At 44.6% G+C, this 18,388-nt stretch overlaps 1 protein-coding gene across 1 annotated transcript in view; it reads right to left on the reverse strand.

The window, feature by feature from the left end:
* WWP2 (WW domain containing E3 ubiquitin protein ligase 2) overlaps nt 1–18,388 on the reverse strand; it is a 140,865-nt gene that overhangs the window by 14,342 nt on the left and 108,135 nt on the right. The window contains exons 9-10 of the mRNA XM_036070803.2: nt 15,539–15,628; nt 6,663–6,837 (exon numbers count right to left, since the gene is read on the reverse strand). Coding sequence (XP_035926696.2) covers nt 6,663–6,837; nt 15,539–15,628 — 265 coding nt within the window. The remainder of the gene's footprint in view (nt 1–6,662; nt 6,838–15,538; nt 15,629–18,388) is intronic.

Genomic DNA, 18,388 nt, shown 5'->3' on the forward strand with positions numbered 1-18,388 from the left:
AAAATATCGCAGGCCTTTCCAATGAAATCATTCCCACAAGCCCTGCCCACGCCCAGAGCTTCCTGGCTGGGGGCTGGGCCCTCCTCCCTCCACCTCCCTCCTGGGTGCGCTGGCAGAGGGAGCAGCCGTGGTGTGCAGAACCGGCCCAGACTGAGGGCACATTCATGCCCCAGGCCCCTCACCTCCCCCAGGAATGTTTTGCTTCCCTTCACAAAGCACCTTTATTCTCCCCCAGCCTGAACCTGAAGTTGCTTAGTGTTCTGTGTGCGCCTGTCTGGGGAGGTGGGGCGGGGGGCGAGGTGGCAAGCGAGCAGGAAAGACAGGAGAAAGAAGTGGGGGGGGCGGACTCCAGGCCTTCAGGGTCACTGTTTACATTCGCACCCCCCCAGCCCCAGCCTAATTCTGCTGGGAGATCCCTGGGGCAGGGCTGCAGTGGACGGAGAGCTCTCATATCCTGCAGGGAAGGGGGCTGTTGTCAAACACTCTTCATAGTTAAATAAGTCTTGTTCCGTTGTTCCACACTTGCTTGCTTGCTTTTTTTTCTTTTCTTTTTTGCTGAAGCATTTTTATTTCACTTACTAAAACTTAATCGTCGCATGAAGGGATCAAGTTCTCAGTGCAGACTTCGGGCTGCCCGGCTGGCTCTGTCTGGGGGCGACGGAGCCACACACGGGCAGGACGATGAATGCGGCTCAGTCTCGGCTTGAGAAAACATTGGTGGAACTCAACTGCCAACGCACACGCGCCCCCCCCTTCACAGCCGGCCCCCCACCCCCAGCTGAAAGGACAGAGAAACTTTCTTTCCAAGGTGACAACACAGGCAACTCTTCCAAAGCAAGTTCCAACAGAGATGTTTAAGTCTTGAAACCATAGGTTCCTTGATGGGACAGAGCCCCCTTTCAGCAAAGGGCCACCTGTCCGGCAGAATGAAACTGCACGAAGGTGTGGGAAGCTGGGCTGTGCGCGCTTTAGGGCCCCCGTTACCGTCGTCCTAGAGGACGTGCTCAAACTACCACCCCAACTCAGATTTGTCTGATGGCTACTGAAAGGGAGCTCCCAGAGGTCATTCTGGTAAAAGTGCGGGGGGTGGGGGTGGGCTGCAGCATCTCCTAAAACCCAAGTTCCCCCAACCTTGTTAACACAGAAGAGCAATAGCTATAAAAAACATTCGGTAACAGAAGGAAAGGAACTAACTTGTGAAATACACATGCATTTCAGATAATGAAGCCAAATAGAACTCAGTGGGTCATAAGCTGTAGCAAAAGGGAAGAAATACAGAAAAGGTCATTTTAAAAAAATGAAAGAAGCATTCAGAGCAAAACTGTTCGCTGCTTCAAGTCTTTTTCTTTTTTTTTTTTTGAATGAGTGGATAACCCATAAAGCAGTCATGGGCTCCAGTGGGAAATTAGCTCCCAACTGGTACCAACTGGGCTTCAGTGGACTGATGGTCATCTTCTGCATAACTCGACAGATCAACAGACCAATCTTTACTGACAGCCTCCATGACCCTCATTGAACTAGAAACCAAAAAATATTTATCAGCTATCAAATATTTCCTTTTCCAACACCATGGCACCTACAGTGTAGGCACAAACTTAAAGAAAAGCCAGTCAGATGCTCCCACTCAGAACTTCCGGGGAACAGCAGGAAAGCACGAGGTCTGTTGGAAATGACTCACTGCTGCGGGAGAGTCCACAGTCCTCGGGAGCAACAAGTGTTTAATGGCATCACAGCAGGGCAATGTCCTGCACAAACTATTCCTTTGCCCAGCCTACCCCTGGTTTCTGCCGGAGCTTGGTTCTTCATCATTCTGTTCATTCATTCTCATTTGGTAAATTCCTTTTTTGCCTAAGTTTAACCAAGTGGATTTCTATGATTCATCAAAATCAACTACGACTTGTATACAAAGCACAGGGAGGAGAATAAAAAAACTATCAACTCTTGTCTTTTTCTTTCTTTCTTTCTTTCTTTTTTTAAGTAGGCCCCATACCCAGCGTGGAGCCCAATGCAAGGCTTGAACTCCCAACCCCTGAGAACAAGACCTGAGCTGAGATCGAGTCCGACGCTTAACTGATTGAGCCACCCAGGTGCCCCAACCTTTTTCTTGATCCTTGCCTTTTTTTAAACTTCATACAATGTTGGCTCTCTTTCACTGTACTGTTGCTTTTTAAAAAAAATTTCTTTGGCATTGTCCTATTCTCATCCTATCAAATCCACACACCCCCAAAACCTGTGAAAAGGGGAATAGAAGAGGAAGCAAGAAGGAAGGGAAAGTGACCAGAGATTGATAAGCATGAACAATGCATGAGAAGGAGTCAATGAAAGCTGACATTCACAACAATTTGACTGCTTGCAGTTAAAGCAAAGCACTTAACTATTTTGGACATTTCTTCCCTAATGTACATAGTACAACTTGAAAAATAAGAAAAGGAAGTGGACAGAAAGAAGCCAAAGAGAAACAAAAAATAAGAGCTACACACCATGGCCTGAAAACCAAAACCCCACATCTCCAGTAAGTCAACCAACTGCCCCTTCTCTTCTCCCACATTTCCCCTAAAATGAGTGATCCTAAGTATTGCTTGGAGCACAGCCAGAGAAGCACAGAGAAAGGGGCATGGAGGGATTACAGTCGGAATAAAGATCCTGGGATGTGCAGGTGACTCTTAGCGACAAGACAGTTTCCTTTACCAGTAGGAACAGAAAGCAACACTACTGAATTATTTTCCTGGTAACTGTCCCTCGGTTGGGACATCTGAGGTGCAGGCCCCGAGCCAGACAGCTCACGTTGAGTTCAATTCCCCCAGGGACTAAGCACTAAGTTCCAGTAATATTTTAAGATACAAAGTCAGAAATAAAGAATGTCTAGCAAATACAGCCGACGGCAAGAAAGGCTCTGGGAAGGGCATAAAGGTTACTGTGTAGAAGGCAGGCTCCTCTTTTAAGGATCTACCCCATGGGCGCAGAACAAAACCCAGGTGTTTGAGAGTTCAATCCAAGGGGCTCTCTGCAGAGTAAGAAATGAGACTTGTCTGTTTCTGGATAATGCAATTTGGCATCCACACATTAGGAGCCACAGAATGATCTTTTTCAGTCCTGAAGACACTGGCTACCTCCTTTGGTTCTTTTTTTTTTTTTTAAGATTTTATTTATTTATTTGACAGAGAGAGAGAGAGTGAGAGAGGGAACACAGCAGGGGAAGTGGGAGAGGGAGAAGCAGGCTTCTCGCAGAGTAGGGAGCCCGATGCAGGGCTCGATCCTAGGACCCTGGGATCATGACCTGAGTCGAAGGCAGACGCTTAATGACTGAGCCACCCAGGTGCCCCCAGACTGTGGTTCTTAAGGGAGGACCAAAGCTGGGGTAACGGGAGCGCCTTGGAAACAGGAGTAGGCACAATGCACTCTAATGGGCGGGCATCCCCATGGAACCGCAGTAGGATCACAGAAGAGCGGGCATAGCGAAACTGTGAGGGCAGAACACAAGTATGTACATGATGCTCACAAGAAACAAAGGCACGCTGGGGCATCAAGAAATGGAAGCATATCAGAAATAAGGGAACAATGGGCGCCTGGGTGGCCTCGGTCGGTTGGGCGACTGCCTTCAGCTCAGGTCATGATCCCAGGGTCCTAGGATCGAGTCCCACGTCGGGCTCCCTGCTCAGGGGAGCATCTGCTTCCCCCTCTCCCTCTGCCTGCCTCTCTGCCTACTTGTGATCTCTCTCTATCTCTCAGTCGGATAAATAAATGAAATCTTTAAAAAAAAAAAAAAGAAAGAAAGAAGGGAACAATAAGAGAAACTGAAAAACGTGTGTGATGAGGCAGACGGCAGGAAGGAACTGTGGGAGACTGTGATGTGGGGTTCCCCTGGCTTCCATCTTGAACTGCATTTCGTGTTCTCTCGAGAGCAAGCGGAGAAGAACGAGGTCTTGGTTTCAGCCCAGCAGCAGCAGGAGGAGGGGAGGGGAACCCACTGGTACTGTATCAGCTCTTAAGTCTTCCGAGTCAAACCCTGGGCCAAGGCCAAACCCCAAAAGAACTGTATGAAAGCGACTCTTCTTACTTACAGCCAGGACATGGCACCGTAGCAAACGAGGGGCAAAGCAAATCCAGGGGAGAGGGAAGTCAACAGAGAGACATTGAAAGCTGACCCAAAAAAGATTCCTAACACGTTTTTCAATATGAATCTTGTTTCAGAGAGAAAAGGGAACAATCACCTCCATCCAGAACCCTCCTGAATCCCAGCCAAGCTGAGAAAACCAGTTTGGAGTACTCAAGAAAAAAAATGTTTCCTTCAACGGGACCCTCCAAGGTGAAGTTCAACCTCTGCGTGCCCGGGATGACGCTGCCAGAGCGACAGAGGTGGGCCGGAGAAGTGGATGTTCCAACAGACCGAGTGAATCTGACCTCCAGAACCTGCCCTCTCACACACCAAACATCTCAGTCAACCGACAGGACATATCTGGTGCATTGTAAAGCAAAAAAGATTTCTTTAAGAGATTTTTTTTTTTTTTTGAAATTAGAGAAGCTGAGTAAGCAGGGAGACAAAATGATTGTGAGACTCCTAGAACGTGTCCTTGTCTCTAAGTCAAAAGCCAGAAATGCCCGGACCTTCCTAGTTTTATAGCCACGACCACCCAAAGAGCAGGTAAAGTCTTTGGGGCCTAGCTCTGGAGGAACAATTTCTGAAATGCAGAGAATGACTGGATTCCATCCAGTTTTGAAACATGCCAGAAGTGGATGCCAGGCAAGTGTGAAAGGGGCTGTGGAGTGCAAGCTGGGCATAAGAACCCCCAAGGCATGGATTAGAGACAGGCATTCCAGCTGACCTCGACACAACATAATGTGACAAACATCGTGCTTTCTGTTCATTCATACTAAGGAAACTGAGGTTCCTCATCAGTTTACTCGCTGTATGATGAGCATCAGCCCCCACAGAGAGGAGAGGAGATGGGCCTGCCCAGGGGGATGACACCATCCTCTATGATTGATGGTGTAGCTCCTGCTTTGGGTTAGCAGAGAAAAAGCTGCAAACAAAGTTGATAATGAATGCTACTTGGTTAAACGGAATTAAAGATTTTCTGAGCATCTAACTAGGAAAGTATCTAATTTAGAAATGGGTTGTGGGCTTAGAGTTTATTTCAAATAGAAATAATGTTGACTAAGCACGGGGATTCAATGTTGTGGACCAGGTCAAAAAGTTTCCAGCCTCTAATCCACCACCTGCTATAATTCTAGGCAGATCCCAAGCTTCATGTTCAAGGTGCCCTGAGAATATGCAGAGTTCCAGTTTGGGAATCCCCCTATCCCTACCAAAGACGCTGTGTGGCTGGGTTCCACCAGCCACCAGGTCACTGGTGGAGGCTCTAATGGGATGGAAGGTGAGGCTAGGAGGGTTCCTGAAGGGACACAGTACAGGACGCCATTAGACAGTTAATCTGGGACCCTAGCACTCTGAATTCTGTTAAGTAGGAAATTTAAATGCTGTTCTGTCGATAATGAGTACAAAAAGCTTCAAGCCAGTGATTAAAATGGCAGTGATAGGGGCGCCTGAGTGGCTCAGTCGTTAAGTGTCTGCCTTCGGCTCAGGTCATGATCCCGGGGTCCCGGGATCAAGCACCGCATCGGGCTCCCTGCTCCATGGGAAGCCTACTTCTCCCTCTCCCACTCCCCCTGCTTGTGTTCCCTCTCTCGCTGTGCCTCTCTCTGTCAAATAAATAAATAAAATCTTTAAAAAAAATAAAAATAAAAAAATAAAATGGCAGTGATAAATGCAGACCAAAGCCCCTCTTCCTTAAATCCTTCACAGCGACTTTTAAAAAGTGATCAAGTGACAGTGACATTTGAAGACCACTCTGCTGGGAACAGGCAGTACAGATCGGAGAAGAGAGCAATGCCAACAGAGAGAACAACTCAGAGGCTGCCCTAACTGCTAAGTTGGAAGGGACAGAGAAAAATCAGGAATCAGAGAGAAGGAAGTTGAACTAGATCAAGGGTCAATAAACTTTTTCTTCTACGGGACAGACAGTAAATATTTTAAGCTTTATAGACTATATGGTCTCTGCTGTAACTACTCAACTCTGTTGTTACAATGTAAAAGCAGCCAGAGTCAATATCTAAACTACCGGGAGTGCTTCTGTGCCAATAAAACTTTATTTACAAAACAAAGTGTGGGCCAGTGTGGCCCATGGACCATAGTTTGCCAAGCCCTGATTCACATCAATTTTAAAGGTCCCTCTATCCTTGAGAATCTGTCAAATAAGAAAGATCTAAAGAAAAACAATAGCAGCAATGAAAAGGATTTGGGTGGCTGTTTTGTTCTGAAAAGCTGAGGTACGGGAGAGATCACAGCTGACTTTCAGGTTTCAAATTAGAATAAATGAGCTTGGAAGGAGGGGCCAGGAAAGAGATCCAGTCTCGGAAGAAAGACGGTAAATTGGGTTTCAGGTATCTCGATTCCTTAAACACAGAGGCTAGACAGTGAGTTACTAAATTAGAAATAATGGAATTTGAGGAATTTCACGGCGATGCGTAAAATCTCCAGAGCAGTGATGTTTCGAGCCACGGCTTCCCCGTTCACCAAACAGGTCAACGGCTGCTGTGTGAGGAAGCACATTCTCCGGCGCCAGGAGGCTCCACACCGTCGTGGCGAGCCCCTGCCCTCTCACCTGGTAGAGGAATCTTTGGCTGAAGTGCTGCATGGCGCCCTGGAGCTGATTGCGCTGGGACTGCCACTGCTCGTAGTTCCGCACGTACTCGGCTGTGGGGCGCTGCCAGGTGGTGGTCCGAGTGTTGTGATCCACATAGTAAAACCTGCCTCGGGGGTCTGTGCGCTTTTCCCAGCTGGAAACATCAAGCTCAGAATGAATACAGTGACCAAATTCCAGAGAAATCTCAGGGTGGCTGGCAAGGAGGGACTGAGGGAGGGTTAAGCATGGGGTCTGGGCAGGCAAGCCCCAGTCATGGAAGCTTCTGGGGCTTACAGGATTAAAGCAGTCATTTGTGGTTGCCTCCTCACCATTAGCTGCTGATTTCCATTTAGGAGATCCATGTTGTTCTGGGGAAGGTGACTCTATTCCCAAGTGCAGAGGTGAGCAGCTGACTGGATCAGGAGTGGGTATGTGACCTATGTTGAGCTTAATCAGGGCAAATCTCATGACTTTTGCTAGGAATTCGAGGAAAAATACAGTCTCTTCCTTGCCAGGTATGACTGAGAAAGCATGCAGTCCTAGGAGGCGCTGGCTGCCATCTTGGACCCAAATACAATATGAAGCTGACCCAACAGATGGCAGAGTAGAAAGACAAAACAAAAAAAAAGCCAGCCCCTTGGTGATAATTTTGAGTCACTAGATCAGGCTTCACTTGAAACCAGGATCTACATCTAGAATTTTCAGTTATATTAGCCAGTGAATTCTCTTCATTATTTAAGCCAATTTGGATTCCAATTTTTGTTATTTGCAACAGAAATCATCCTGATATAAAGTGCCAGTGAAAACATGTTGCATGGTCGTGAGAAGAAGAGTTGGTATGGACAACAGCAGGATTCTCTACAGTATTTTTAGTGAGAAAGCAACCTTTCCAAAGTACTAAAATACCTAAAATACCCATGGGCAAGGCAAGGCTAGAACAGATGGTAAAAATCTTCAACTGTGCTTGGTAGGTATAACTTGATTTGCACACACTGAGGGAAGAAGTGATCAAAAGAAAGTAAGAGAGGGAACTTTATGGAATGATGGAAATGCTTTAACATTTTGATGCAGTGTAAGACACGAATGTATGCATATGTCCAAACAGCCAACTATGTACCTGAGATCTGTTTATCTTATTGTACATAAATCATACTTCAATTTTAAAAAGTGAATTTGAATCTAATCATGCCTCCATATCTAACTACCAGTTTACAGGGAAGACAAGGGATAGAGGAGCATGTTACCCAACACTTCAATGTCACATCAGTTACATCCAGAATATGAGAAATTCTACAAATGCCAATGATCTTCAAGAAATAAATGGTCAGAAAAAAATAAGAAAGGGTGAGGAACTTACAGATTAAGAGAGACTTATGAGACATAACAGCCAAAAGCAACATGATGGTCTTGAGTTTGAATCTGACTCAAATCAACTGTAAAAACATTTTTAAGACAACTGGGGAAAACGGAACACGGACTGGGTATGACATGAAGGAAATATTGTTAATTTTGTTGGGTGGGACAATGGTATTTTAGTTTAGTTTTTCTTTTTTTAAAGTAATCTCTACGCCCAACATTGGGCTCAAACTCACAACCCCAAGATTAAAGATTGCACGCTCTACCGACTGAACCAGCGAGGCGCCCCTAGTTTTGTTTTTTTTTTAAACCCTTATCTGTTAGAGATGTATGTGATGAATAATGGTTCAAAGTATATGACATCTGGGATTTGCTTTAAAATGTATCAGTCCCCTCCCTTGAAAAGTGGAAGGTCAGATGAAACAAAATGTTATTCATTGTCAGGACCAGGTGGTGGTTACAAGGGATTCATTGTACTACCCTCTCCAATTTGGTGTATGGCTGATGTTTGCATCATAAATTTAAAAGGGGGACAGGGACAAAAGGGGCTTTAAAAAGATAATAGATACCAATGAAGAAAACAGCATTAACCCAATACAAAGGGAACCAATATGGATTACACTGTATGTGTTGGAAAGTCTTTGTTCCCTAACTATCTTCTCATTTATTTCATCTTCTCCAAATCCTTATCTTACTCACATGGCTACCATGCTTTGGTCTGGTACCTTCCTCAATTTTCAGGGTTAGCTTCTTAACTGACTTTTTTTGGCCACCTCTTCAATGATTCTTTTAACTCAAAGCCTCTCTAAAAATGGCTTCTCTTTAAGGAGTTCCCAGTCCCGATGGCCAGTGCCCACCCTGTGTCTGGATTCTGCCTGCTAGACTGCTTTGCCTTCATGACTTACTGTCACTTTGGACTCAACTAAATGCCACAGCTCTCTCCCTAAACCTGAGTCTTCCCCGGTCTTCCTCCCGCTAGTCCTCCTCCCAGGGGTGAAGCTACCCCATCATTCCTGACGCTCCCCTTCCTGCTGATGTGAATTAACCATTCAGCCCAAGGGCTTAAGGTTGTCACCTGCCCTTGACTTTCCATTTCTCTGTCCAACTATACAGGAACAAATCTCCCCACTCTGAGCCAGCCTATAAACTGCCATGGGGATAATCATACCAGAGTGCCCCCCCCCCACCCGCTTGTGTGTGATGCTCCTGCTCAAAAACTTCAACTGACTCCCCACCACCCTTAAGTCAAAAACCCAAATTAGTATTCAAGGTTCACAACAAACTGGAACCTTCCCACCTTTCTCATAAATCCTCTCAACTAGTGATTTTTATTTTTCTTTTTTTATCAAAGAAATCATGTATCAATAGTTTAAAAATACAAATAGTTCTAAAGGAGGTACAATAAAAAAATAGCATCTCCTTCCCTACCTCCCCCATTGCTGATTCCTGCTCCTCAGAAACAACAACTTTCAATTCTCAACTGCTTCTTCTATTTACAGCCATATTTCTGAATAACATGCTTCTTCTATTATGTCTTGATTTCTGTCATATTAGACGTTACTTGTGAACCTTCCACTGTCAGAGCTGAGCATTTATTATATCCCACCCCACAAGAAACACAGTGCCCTCTCCTCCCCCAAGACTCCCAATTTAAAAAAATCATCAACTCAACATTCAGAGTTTGTATTATGGCTTTGTAGAATACTAGAAATACATTTCCTTACTTGTACAACTTTTTCTTTTTTTCTGAAGTTAAAGAATTATGTATTTCATTCTGCTTGGTTTTCAAGAACCTATCACTACTGCCCCGCCAGATTCTCGTAGCACAGGTGGCCTTTCAGTGTGAGTTAGATGTGCCTAGCCATGTCTCTCCAAGCACACTTCGTCCTATGTGGACACCTGTCCTCCAGGCCAGCTCTACAACACTGTCCTGAGTCATCTTCCCTCACCTTCCTCTTGGGAACATCTTTGGCCCCTGAATGGAGTCCCTTATGTCCTGCATCTCATGACTTCTTTCTTGGTTTCCTCTCATCTGGTAGAACAAATCATCTAGTAGCTTCTGAGAAAGAATGCACCAGTGAATTGTTTGAAACACTGAAGATACCTTAATTTCAACCCTCACAGTTGAGTGTTAAGATGACTAAGAGTTAGGCGCCTGGGTGGCTCAGGTGGTTGGGCGACTGCCTTCGGCTCAGGTCATGATCCTGGAGTCCCGGGATCAGGTCCCACATCGGGCTCCCTGCTTGCTGGGGAGTCTGCTTCTCCCTCTCCCGCTCTCCCCTCTTGTGCTCTCTCTCTCTCATTCTCTCTCTCAAATAAATAAATAAAATCTTAAAGAAAAAAAAATTTTTTAAAGATGACTAAGAGTTGATTTCCAGACAGGAAATAATTTTCCATCAGAATTTTAAGGATCCAGCTCCATAGTTGGCTGTTGAGACGAGAAATGGCATTCTTGATTCCTGATCCTTGATATGTACCCTATTTTTACCTTCTGGAGGCTTCTGAGATGTTCCCTTGTCATCCTAAAATTTCACTAGAATGTGCCCTGGGGTCACTCTTTTCCTATTCTCTGGGTTGGGCATTTGGTAGGCCCTTTGAATTTGAAAACTTTACCTCTCAATTCTAGCAAAATCCTTTCATTCTTTCTTTGATAATTTTTTATCCTCCATTTCTAGTTCTTGCTAGAACTATTCATGAATGATGTTGAAGCTCCTAGACTCATCCTCCAATTTTCTTATCTCCAACATTATCTTTCAATCCTGTAATTTTTATTTCTGCTGTTATATATAGTTGACCCTTGATCAGCAAGGGTTTGAACTGTGGGGGTCCACTTACATGTGGATTTATTTCAATAAAAACAACACAGTACTGTAAATGTATTTTTCTTCCTTATGATTTTCTTAACACTTCCTTTTCTCTAGCTTACTTTATTGTAAGATTATAGTATATAATACATATAACATACAAAATACTTGTAATTGTAAGGCTTTTGGTCAACAGTAAACTATTAGTAGTTAAGTTTTGGGGGAGTCAAAGTTATATCCATATTTTCAACTGTGTAGGGGGTCAGCTCTCCTAACACCTAGGTTGTTCAACGGTCAACTATATATTAATTTCTAAAAGGCCTTCTTGGGATGCCTGGGTGGCTCAGTTGGTTAAGCGCCTGCCTTCAGCTCAGGTCATGATCCCAGCGTCCTGGGATCGAGTCCCCCATTGGACTCCTTGCTCAATGGGGAGCCTGCTTCTCCCTCTGCCTGCCACTCCCCCTGCTTGTGCGTCCTCTCTCTGACAAATAAATCAATAAAATCTTTTTAAAAATCTAAAAAAATTAAAAATAAAAATAAAAGGTCTTGTTTCCTGCATGGTCCATTTTATGGTCTCCTGTTCTTGCACAGATGCCATATTTCCTCCCAAATTTTTGAGGATATGAATTTTAATTCGGTTTTACCTTCCACATTGTTTTTACCAAGTCCCTCTTTCTCTGTCTGCTGGTCTCAGGCTGTTCTTTCACATTTAAAAGTGAGTCATTAAAATGCTGAATGGACGCTCTGGGTATCCAGGTCGGGGTGGGCTGACCAGTGGCTTCACTCCGCTGTTTGACTAGAAGACCCCCAAATAGCACAATCTGTAGTTCTCTTCCCTTAGACTGGTCACTTTATCCAGAAAAAACTCCAATCTTTAACTTGGGGACAGTACCCTCGCTTAATCCCTTTTTCTCTGAGTTCATCTCCGCCTCCCGCTACGGCTGGAGCCCACAGGCCGGCTGTGCGTGCCCATGTGTGGGAGAGGCGTACACGTGTGCAGGCAGGCATGTGACAGCGGGACGCAAGTGACGGTTGACAACCTGAGAACGTAACTGCTCCCTGCACAGATTTTTGACTTAACTTAAGGGTTTTTAAGTCTCATTACACACACACACACACACACACCACCCCAATGTCTGATTGCTGAGGCTTTCCAGGTCTCCGAGCTGCAAACTGGCTGGCTTCCCGGGGGATACCCACACTGCAAGCTTGGGTTTCAGCTTTCTCAGCTCTGCCATTTATCTATCAGCAACTAAACTTTGATTACCATCTCCCATATGCTGCTTCTCCTCTTCCACTCCTTTATCATTATACTTTTATTGCCATTTTAGGGGGTTTTGAGAAAGGAATGGAAATAAACACATGTTCAATCCACATGTTTAACTGAAAGTCCTCTGCACTGGTGAATTTCAAACTTCTAAGCAGCGTAAGCCTACCCTTGATTCCGGGTGAATCTTACAAAGATTGACAACCTATAAAAACAGAGCAATGGCTGGAGGCCCAGTGAGCCCTTTTACTCTCTCCACTTCCAGCAGGCATGTCCGCCGCACCCAGGTGCCTTGCTAGACACACTCTGAGCATCTTTGTTTCACATAAACCTTCTACCCCAGCAAAACTGCTCCATGAATCATTCCCTACAGACATCTTTTACATTCACACTGTTCCCCAAACCTGGATCAACTTCCTCTTGTCATTTAAGTCCACCTCCAGCATTTCCTGCAAGACCGAGTTTGAGCCACCTCCCTCTGTGCTCTATGGAGAGCCCTCTCCCTGCTCACCTCTGGTCTGAGCACCATCTAAAAGCAAATTACTACGTTCATCTTTGGTTACCAGGGCCAATACTTTTTGTTCCTAGATAAAAAATGACCATTTCGGGGCACCTGGGTGGCTCAGTCGGTTAAGCATCTGCCTTCGGCTCAGGTCATGGTCTGAGGATCCTGGGACTGAGCCCCACATCATCGTTGGGCTCCCTGCTCAGTGGGGAGTCTGCTTCTCCCTCTCCCTCTGCCCCTCCCCCTGCTCGTGCGCTCACGCACACTTTCTCTCTCTCAAATAAATAAATACAATCTTTAAAAAAAAAAAAAAAAAGACCATTTCTCATACAAGCATTCCCTGGCTCTAACAGAAGGGGGTTGGCCATGATGCAGTGAATCCTTTGGCTCAATCTCACTCACTCCTGGGTGACTAGGTCTGCTGAGATAATAGCTCCATCTGTAGTTTCACGTGTGATGTGTGCATGGTAATACTCCCCTGGGGTGGGACTTCTCCTACTAGTTAGCGATGAGAGCTGAAGCACTCTGTTCTCTCTAGGCTCCCTGTTACAGAGCAGAAGTACCTGCCAGGGGCTCAGAGGTCTGCGACCAAAACTCAGTAAGAACTAACAGACTAGGCCTGGGTGGCTCAGTCGGTCAGGCGTCTGCCTTCGGCTCAGATCATGATCCCAGGGTCCTGGAATCGAGCCCCGCACCGGGCTCCCTGCTCTGCGGCGAGCCTGCTTCTCCCTCTCCCTCTGCCTGCCGCTCCCCCTGCTTGTGCTCTCTTCTCTCTCTCTGTCAAATAAATAAATAAAATCTTTTAAAAAAAAAAAGAACTAATAGGCTGAGCCATCTCCCAATAAGACATTAAAACTGTCCTGAAAGTAAGAAAGCTGGATCTAGTGTCCCACCTCAATACTTAAAGAAGAATCAATCCTCGGCCATTCTTAGAAGACACCATTAAATATCTTCATTTAGATTCCATCCAAATGTTCACGAGATCAAGGCCTACATAACTTATAGACCAGAGTGGGTAAAAGGGAGCAACCAGAACACTTCTAGAGTTAAGGCTGCTTCTATTTGTTTTTATTATTTTAATTCAGTTAATTAACATATAACGTATTGCTGGTTTCAGAGGTAATGCTGCTTTTAAATATATGGGGCTGTCAACACAAAAAGTACAAGTGTAAAATGCATCCTGTTAAAAATCAATGATTAATTTGCAAGACACTGGAGAAATTTGACTACTGACTAGGTACTTGATGACAGCAAGGAAATACTGTTAACAATACAGTGGTTTTGCTTTTAATAAGAGAGCATTTTTCAGAAATATATACCAAAATATGGATAAAATTATATGATGCCTGGGATTTGCCTCAAAATGATCTAAGAAAGGGGGAGAGGGCCGGGGGAGGATTAAAGATCAGGAGTCGGCAAATTTTTTTCTATAAAGGGCTACAAAGTAAATGTTTTAGGCTTGGCAGGCTATATATAGTCTATGTCGCAATTACTCAACTCTGCGTTGAGCATGAAAACAACCATAGACAATAAGTATAAACAAATGAGTATGTCTGTGTTCCAATAAAACTTTATAAAGACAGGAAGAGGTCGGATTTCGTCCACAGGCTCATAGTCTGCCAACCTCTGGTATCGATGAAACAAGACTGGCCATGAATTGGATAATTATTGAAGCCAAGTGTTGAGTACGTAGGGATTCTCTCTACTTAGTGCGTATTTGAAATGATCCATCATAATATGAAAATTTCCATAATTTCCAAAGTAAAAAGTTTGACTTTTTTCTAAGAAGTCAATATTTTACTTTGGTTAAATATGGAAATAAATATTCTGGACTTAAAGTAGGAAACAGAATGAGGACTAATGATGACAGATTATCATTTCATTTCCAGAAGGGTAAGGAAAAAAAGGAAAACACAGCATTCTCCCGGAAAACTGAAACTAAAAACAGCCCATCCGTGGAAATCTGTAGGACCAGAAGGTGAGGTGGTATTTGCCTGGCACATACCTGACTGCTGAACCAGAGTACAAGGGTTTTCCTGATACTCCCCACCTCTGACATCCTCTCCCTCTACAAACTGGGTGGGGAGGTGTCCGTATGTTCTGCAGGAGCCCTTCATGACTGCTTTACTGGGAGGTGATTCTCTCCTGAGAGCAGAATACATTCTCTTTTGAAAGCTCTCAGGACCAAAAGGCACATGTGGAAAGAACTTTCTGTCCCTGGCAAGCAGGGAACCAAACCCCTTCTCCTTGAACTTGGACAGTCTTCCCTCACTTGGAAGCCTCACTCATCCTCTGGTTTTAGAGAACTTAGCTTCGTTCTCACAAAGCCCAGCTGAACAAGAAGCACCTTTCAGGGGCTGATTGGGCATAGGATGCTGTGAAATGCATCAGCACCCTTTCTATCTTGGCTTCCTCATGCCCTTTTTTCCCCAGAGATGCTCTAAAAATCCTAGGATGTCCTAAGAAATGAGAGGAGAATTAAGTGAATAGGCAAAGCAATCAAGTGACCAGGGAAAAACGTCCCTGTACTTTGCTACCTCTGCAGAAAGAGAATGAGAACCTGGCCCTGATAGGGTACCTCTGTAGGTGAAATAACTGAGGGCATCAAGATACCAATGGCCCAAGAGGCAGGATTCCTAGCCCTCTTTCCTCTGGGACCCAACAGCCAAGGTAGTTCTGAGTATCACTTACCAAAAAGCCCATGGCCATCAGTCATAGCCAATACAGTGAATGTGGGGAGAAGGGAAAATAAAGAGAAGAAAGAATGTAGAAGGAGAAGACAATGGAAGGGGGGAAAAGAGAGGGAAAGGAGCAGGGAGTAGGGGGAACTAAAGAGATGGCTACGGCAGTGTTGGTAGACAAGCCAGTGGGTGGCTCTTGGTGCCAGTTCTAGAGTCTCGGGGCTTGCCAGCCCAAGCCTTACCCTGGAGGAAGAGGCCGCTCCCAGGTGGTGGTCTTGGTATTATGATCAACATAATAGACACGCCCGTTCGGCAGCTCTCGCTGTTCCCATCTGAAAAATAAAGTCAAGGGAAGCATGAGCTACACGGTTGAAAGGCGTAAGCCCTTGTTTGAGGAGTCCTTTGCTACTGATGTGGCAACTTTAAGAGGACAAAGATGACATATGAGACCAGCCCAGTGGGCAAAGCAGCTCCACGCTATCATTGACAGCGGCACCCAGGAGTACTTCTTGAGAACAAAAGCTCCCCTTTATGAAGTCAGCGTACTAGAATATGCCATGGATCACTCCAGCTTCTCCTAAATGACCCATATGAATCTACATTCTATGGACTTTTCTAAATCAGTGTTTCATGGCCATTTCAGGATCAAAGATCCCTTTAGGAATCTGATGAAAGCCAAGGACACTTTCCTTCCCAAGTGTACTTACCAACAAAAATTTGTATGCAATTTCTGGGCTTCACAGACCTCACCCAAAGTTAATCTAGGGACCCTCCAGCCTTTGTAGCCTACACTACCTTTTAAAGTCACAAATTATAGGATATCCCTATTCTCCCAGCATCAAATATATTCATGATCACATTTCTTTTTAAAATATAAGATTCATTTACAGAGGATCTTTAAAAGAGATCTGGGTGAATCAAGAAACACAGCATACTGTTATTTATTGACTACTCTCCTCATGCTATTTATTGACTTCTCTTCTCATGAGTCTGTGTGTAAGTTAATATGAGATAGGGGTGCCGAGAGTGGCCATTCTGTGCTAATGGAAGAACAACAAGGTAGCAGACGATCCAAAGAAACAATCTACAAGCAGGTATTTTGGTATCTGCTTATACAGCCAAGGACCACCCACTCCCATACTCCTATTATTCCCATACTCAACGCAGCCTGACAATAACTCCACTTACTCAGAACACAGTAGTCCATATAGAAAGGATGCAAATTTTTATATTTATAAAATGATCACCACTTTATAAAGGATGTTAATGGTCCCATTAGCCTTTATGTTTTACATTGATTTCATTCACTTCTACTTGTGGATACTGCCTAGGGGAAGGTGACCTTTTCCAGGAAGTCAGTACAGTCAGTTCTGCTGAAATGCTTGTTTTGAAAACATAAATCTATCCCAACGTGATTGATACATGAGGGAACAATGTGAGCATAATGTGAATTTTGTGTTTGCTTATGCACGACTTTTCCTTTTAGAAACACGAAATGCATAAAGATGACTTCCCCTAGCTGACGCAGTCATGCAGGAATACACAAAGCCCATGTGCTTCTACCAGCTGCCTCAGTTTATTACATGCTGTACACCATCCTCACCCACATCTGGCGTTACCACTCCCGTTTGATTTCAGATAGCCCTTCTTGCACCACTTTGCGACAACACTCACAAGCTCAAACTCTTCAGACACCCGCTTCCACAACCACACTTCAGGTCTTTTCATGGAAACACACTTATTGTAGGTGTTATGTATCTCAACCATTTAACATGTGTAAAACTGTGCTACCATCATTATTAGGTTCCTATTTTTCATTTGTGTCACTGACACATTTTTTAAAAGATTTTATTTATTTGAGAGAGAGTGAGAGAGATCACAGAGGGAGAGGGAGAAGGAAACTCCCCGCTGACACAGGGCTCGATCTGAGGACCCTGAGGTCATGACCTGAGCTGAACGCAGATGCTTAATCAATTGAGCCACCCAGGCACCCCTGTCACTGACACCTTTTTGGATGTTATACCCCTAACCCATTCTTTTCCTGTAAGCCCTGTAGCTTTTATTGCATAGTTTTTTGTGGTTTTGTTTTTTTTTTTTGCACTGCATGGTCATTTTTAGGAACATGTATGTAAGAGCAGAGCAGACTGAATACTGAAATAAATGTCCTAACTTCTATTAATAAGCATGGTGTGGCTATTCCAATGGACATTAGCTTTATTCAATACTGTTTCTCATTTAAACCAAAATATCTGATCAGCAGCCTGCACTGATCAACACCTCAGAGGCTGGTTCAGATACAGATATACATGAGGCTTTTAAGGCAAGAAAAGGAAGGAGGGCACCATCACCCTCTGAGCATCTATAATGAGCTACGGGCTCGTGTTCTACTAAAGCAGTCCTTGCCTCCATCCTTTAAGGTGGTATATGCCATCACCGTGGGTGAAACTGAGGATCAGAGAGGCTAAGTAACTTTTATGTGTCATTCTAACTCAGCTCTGACTCTCCAGCTAGTGAGTTTTACCAGAACATGCTGAAAGGAAGAAATGTGGAAAAGGAAGGTCGACTGGAATTTATAGGGAACCTACTACCCAGAAAACAAGGTGCCAGGTGCCTTCCCAATCCCCATCTCAAAGTGAACAGCACTGGAGTCCAGGGAGGGGGCCCTGTAGAATCAAGACAACTGGGGAGTAATTACAATGGGTCCACTGTGTTCATCTCTAGGCTCCATTTTAATCATAACTCTCTGCTCTGACGTGATCTACCAGAAGAGGCTGCACATTTCACACCACTGGGAGGGTTAGCCCTGGGAACAGTGAGGTCCAGTGGTTCCACAGTCCCATCTCTCAAAAGGGATCGACTACTGGCTGGAGGGCCAGAGTGCTACCTAAACCGTTAACATGTGCTCGAGAACATCTTCTCTCCTGGGTATTCTTGCTCAAGGTTCTGGTTAAAGCAGATATGGGTGACTTGACCCAGGTGCCCTAATTCCTCCCACTGCAAAAAGAAGATCCTTAACACTTCACTGTTTTTTATTAAAAGGGCAGCATATTCTGCCAAAAGTGACCAGATGAAAATGCACCCTGGGTGAAAAG

Source organism: Halichoerus grypus, chromosome 15, assembly GCF_964656455.1.
Source record: "Halichoerus grypus chromosome 15, mHalGry1.hap1.1, whole genome shotgun sequence".
Classification (NCBI taxonomy): domain Eukaryota; kingdom Metazoa; phylum Chordata; class Mammalia; order Carnivora; family Phocidae; genus Halichoerus; species Halichoerus grypus.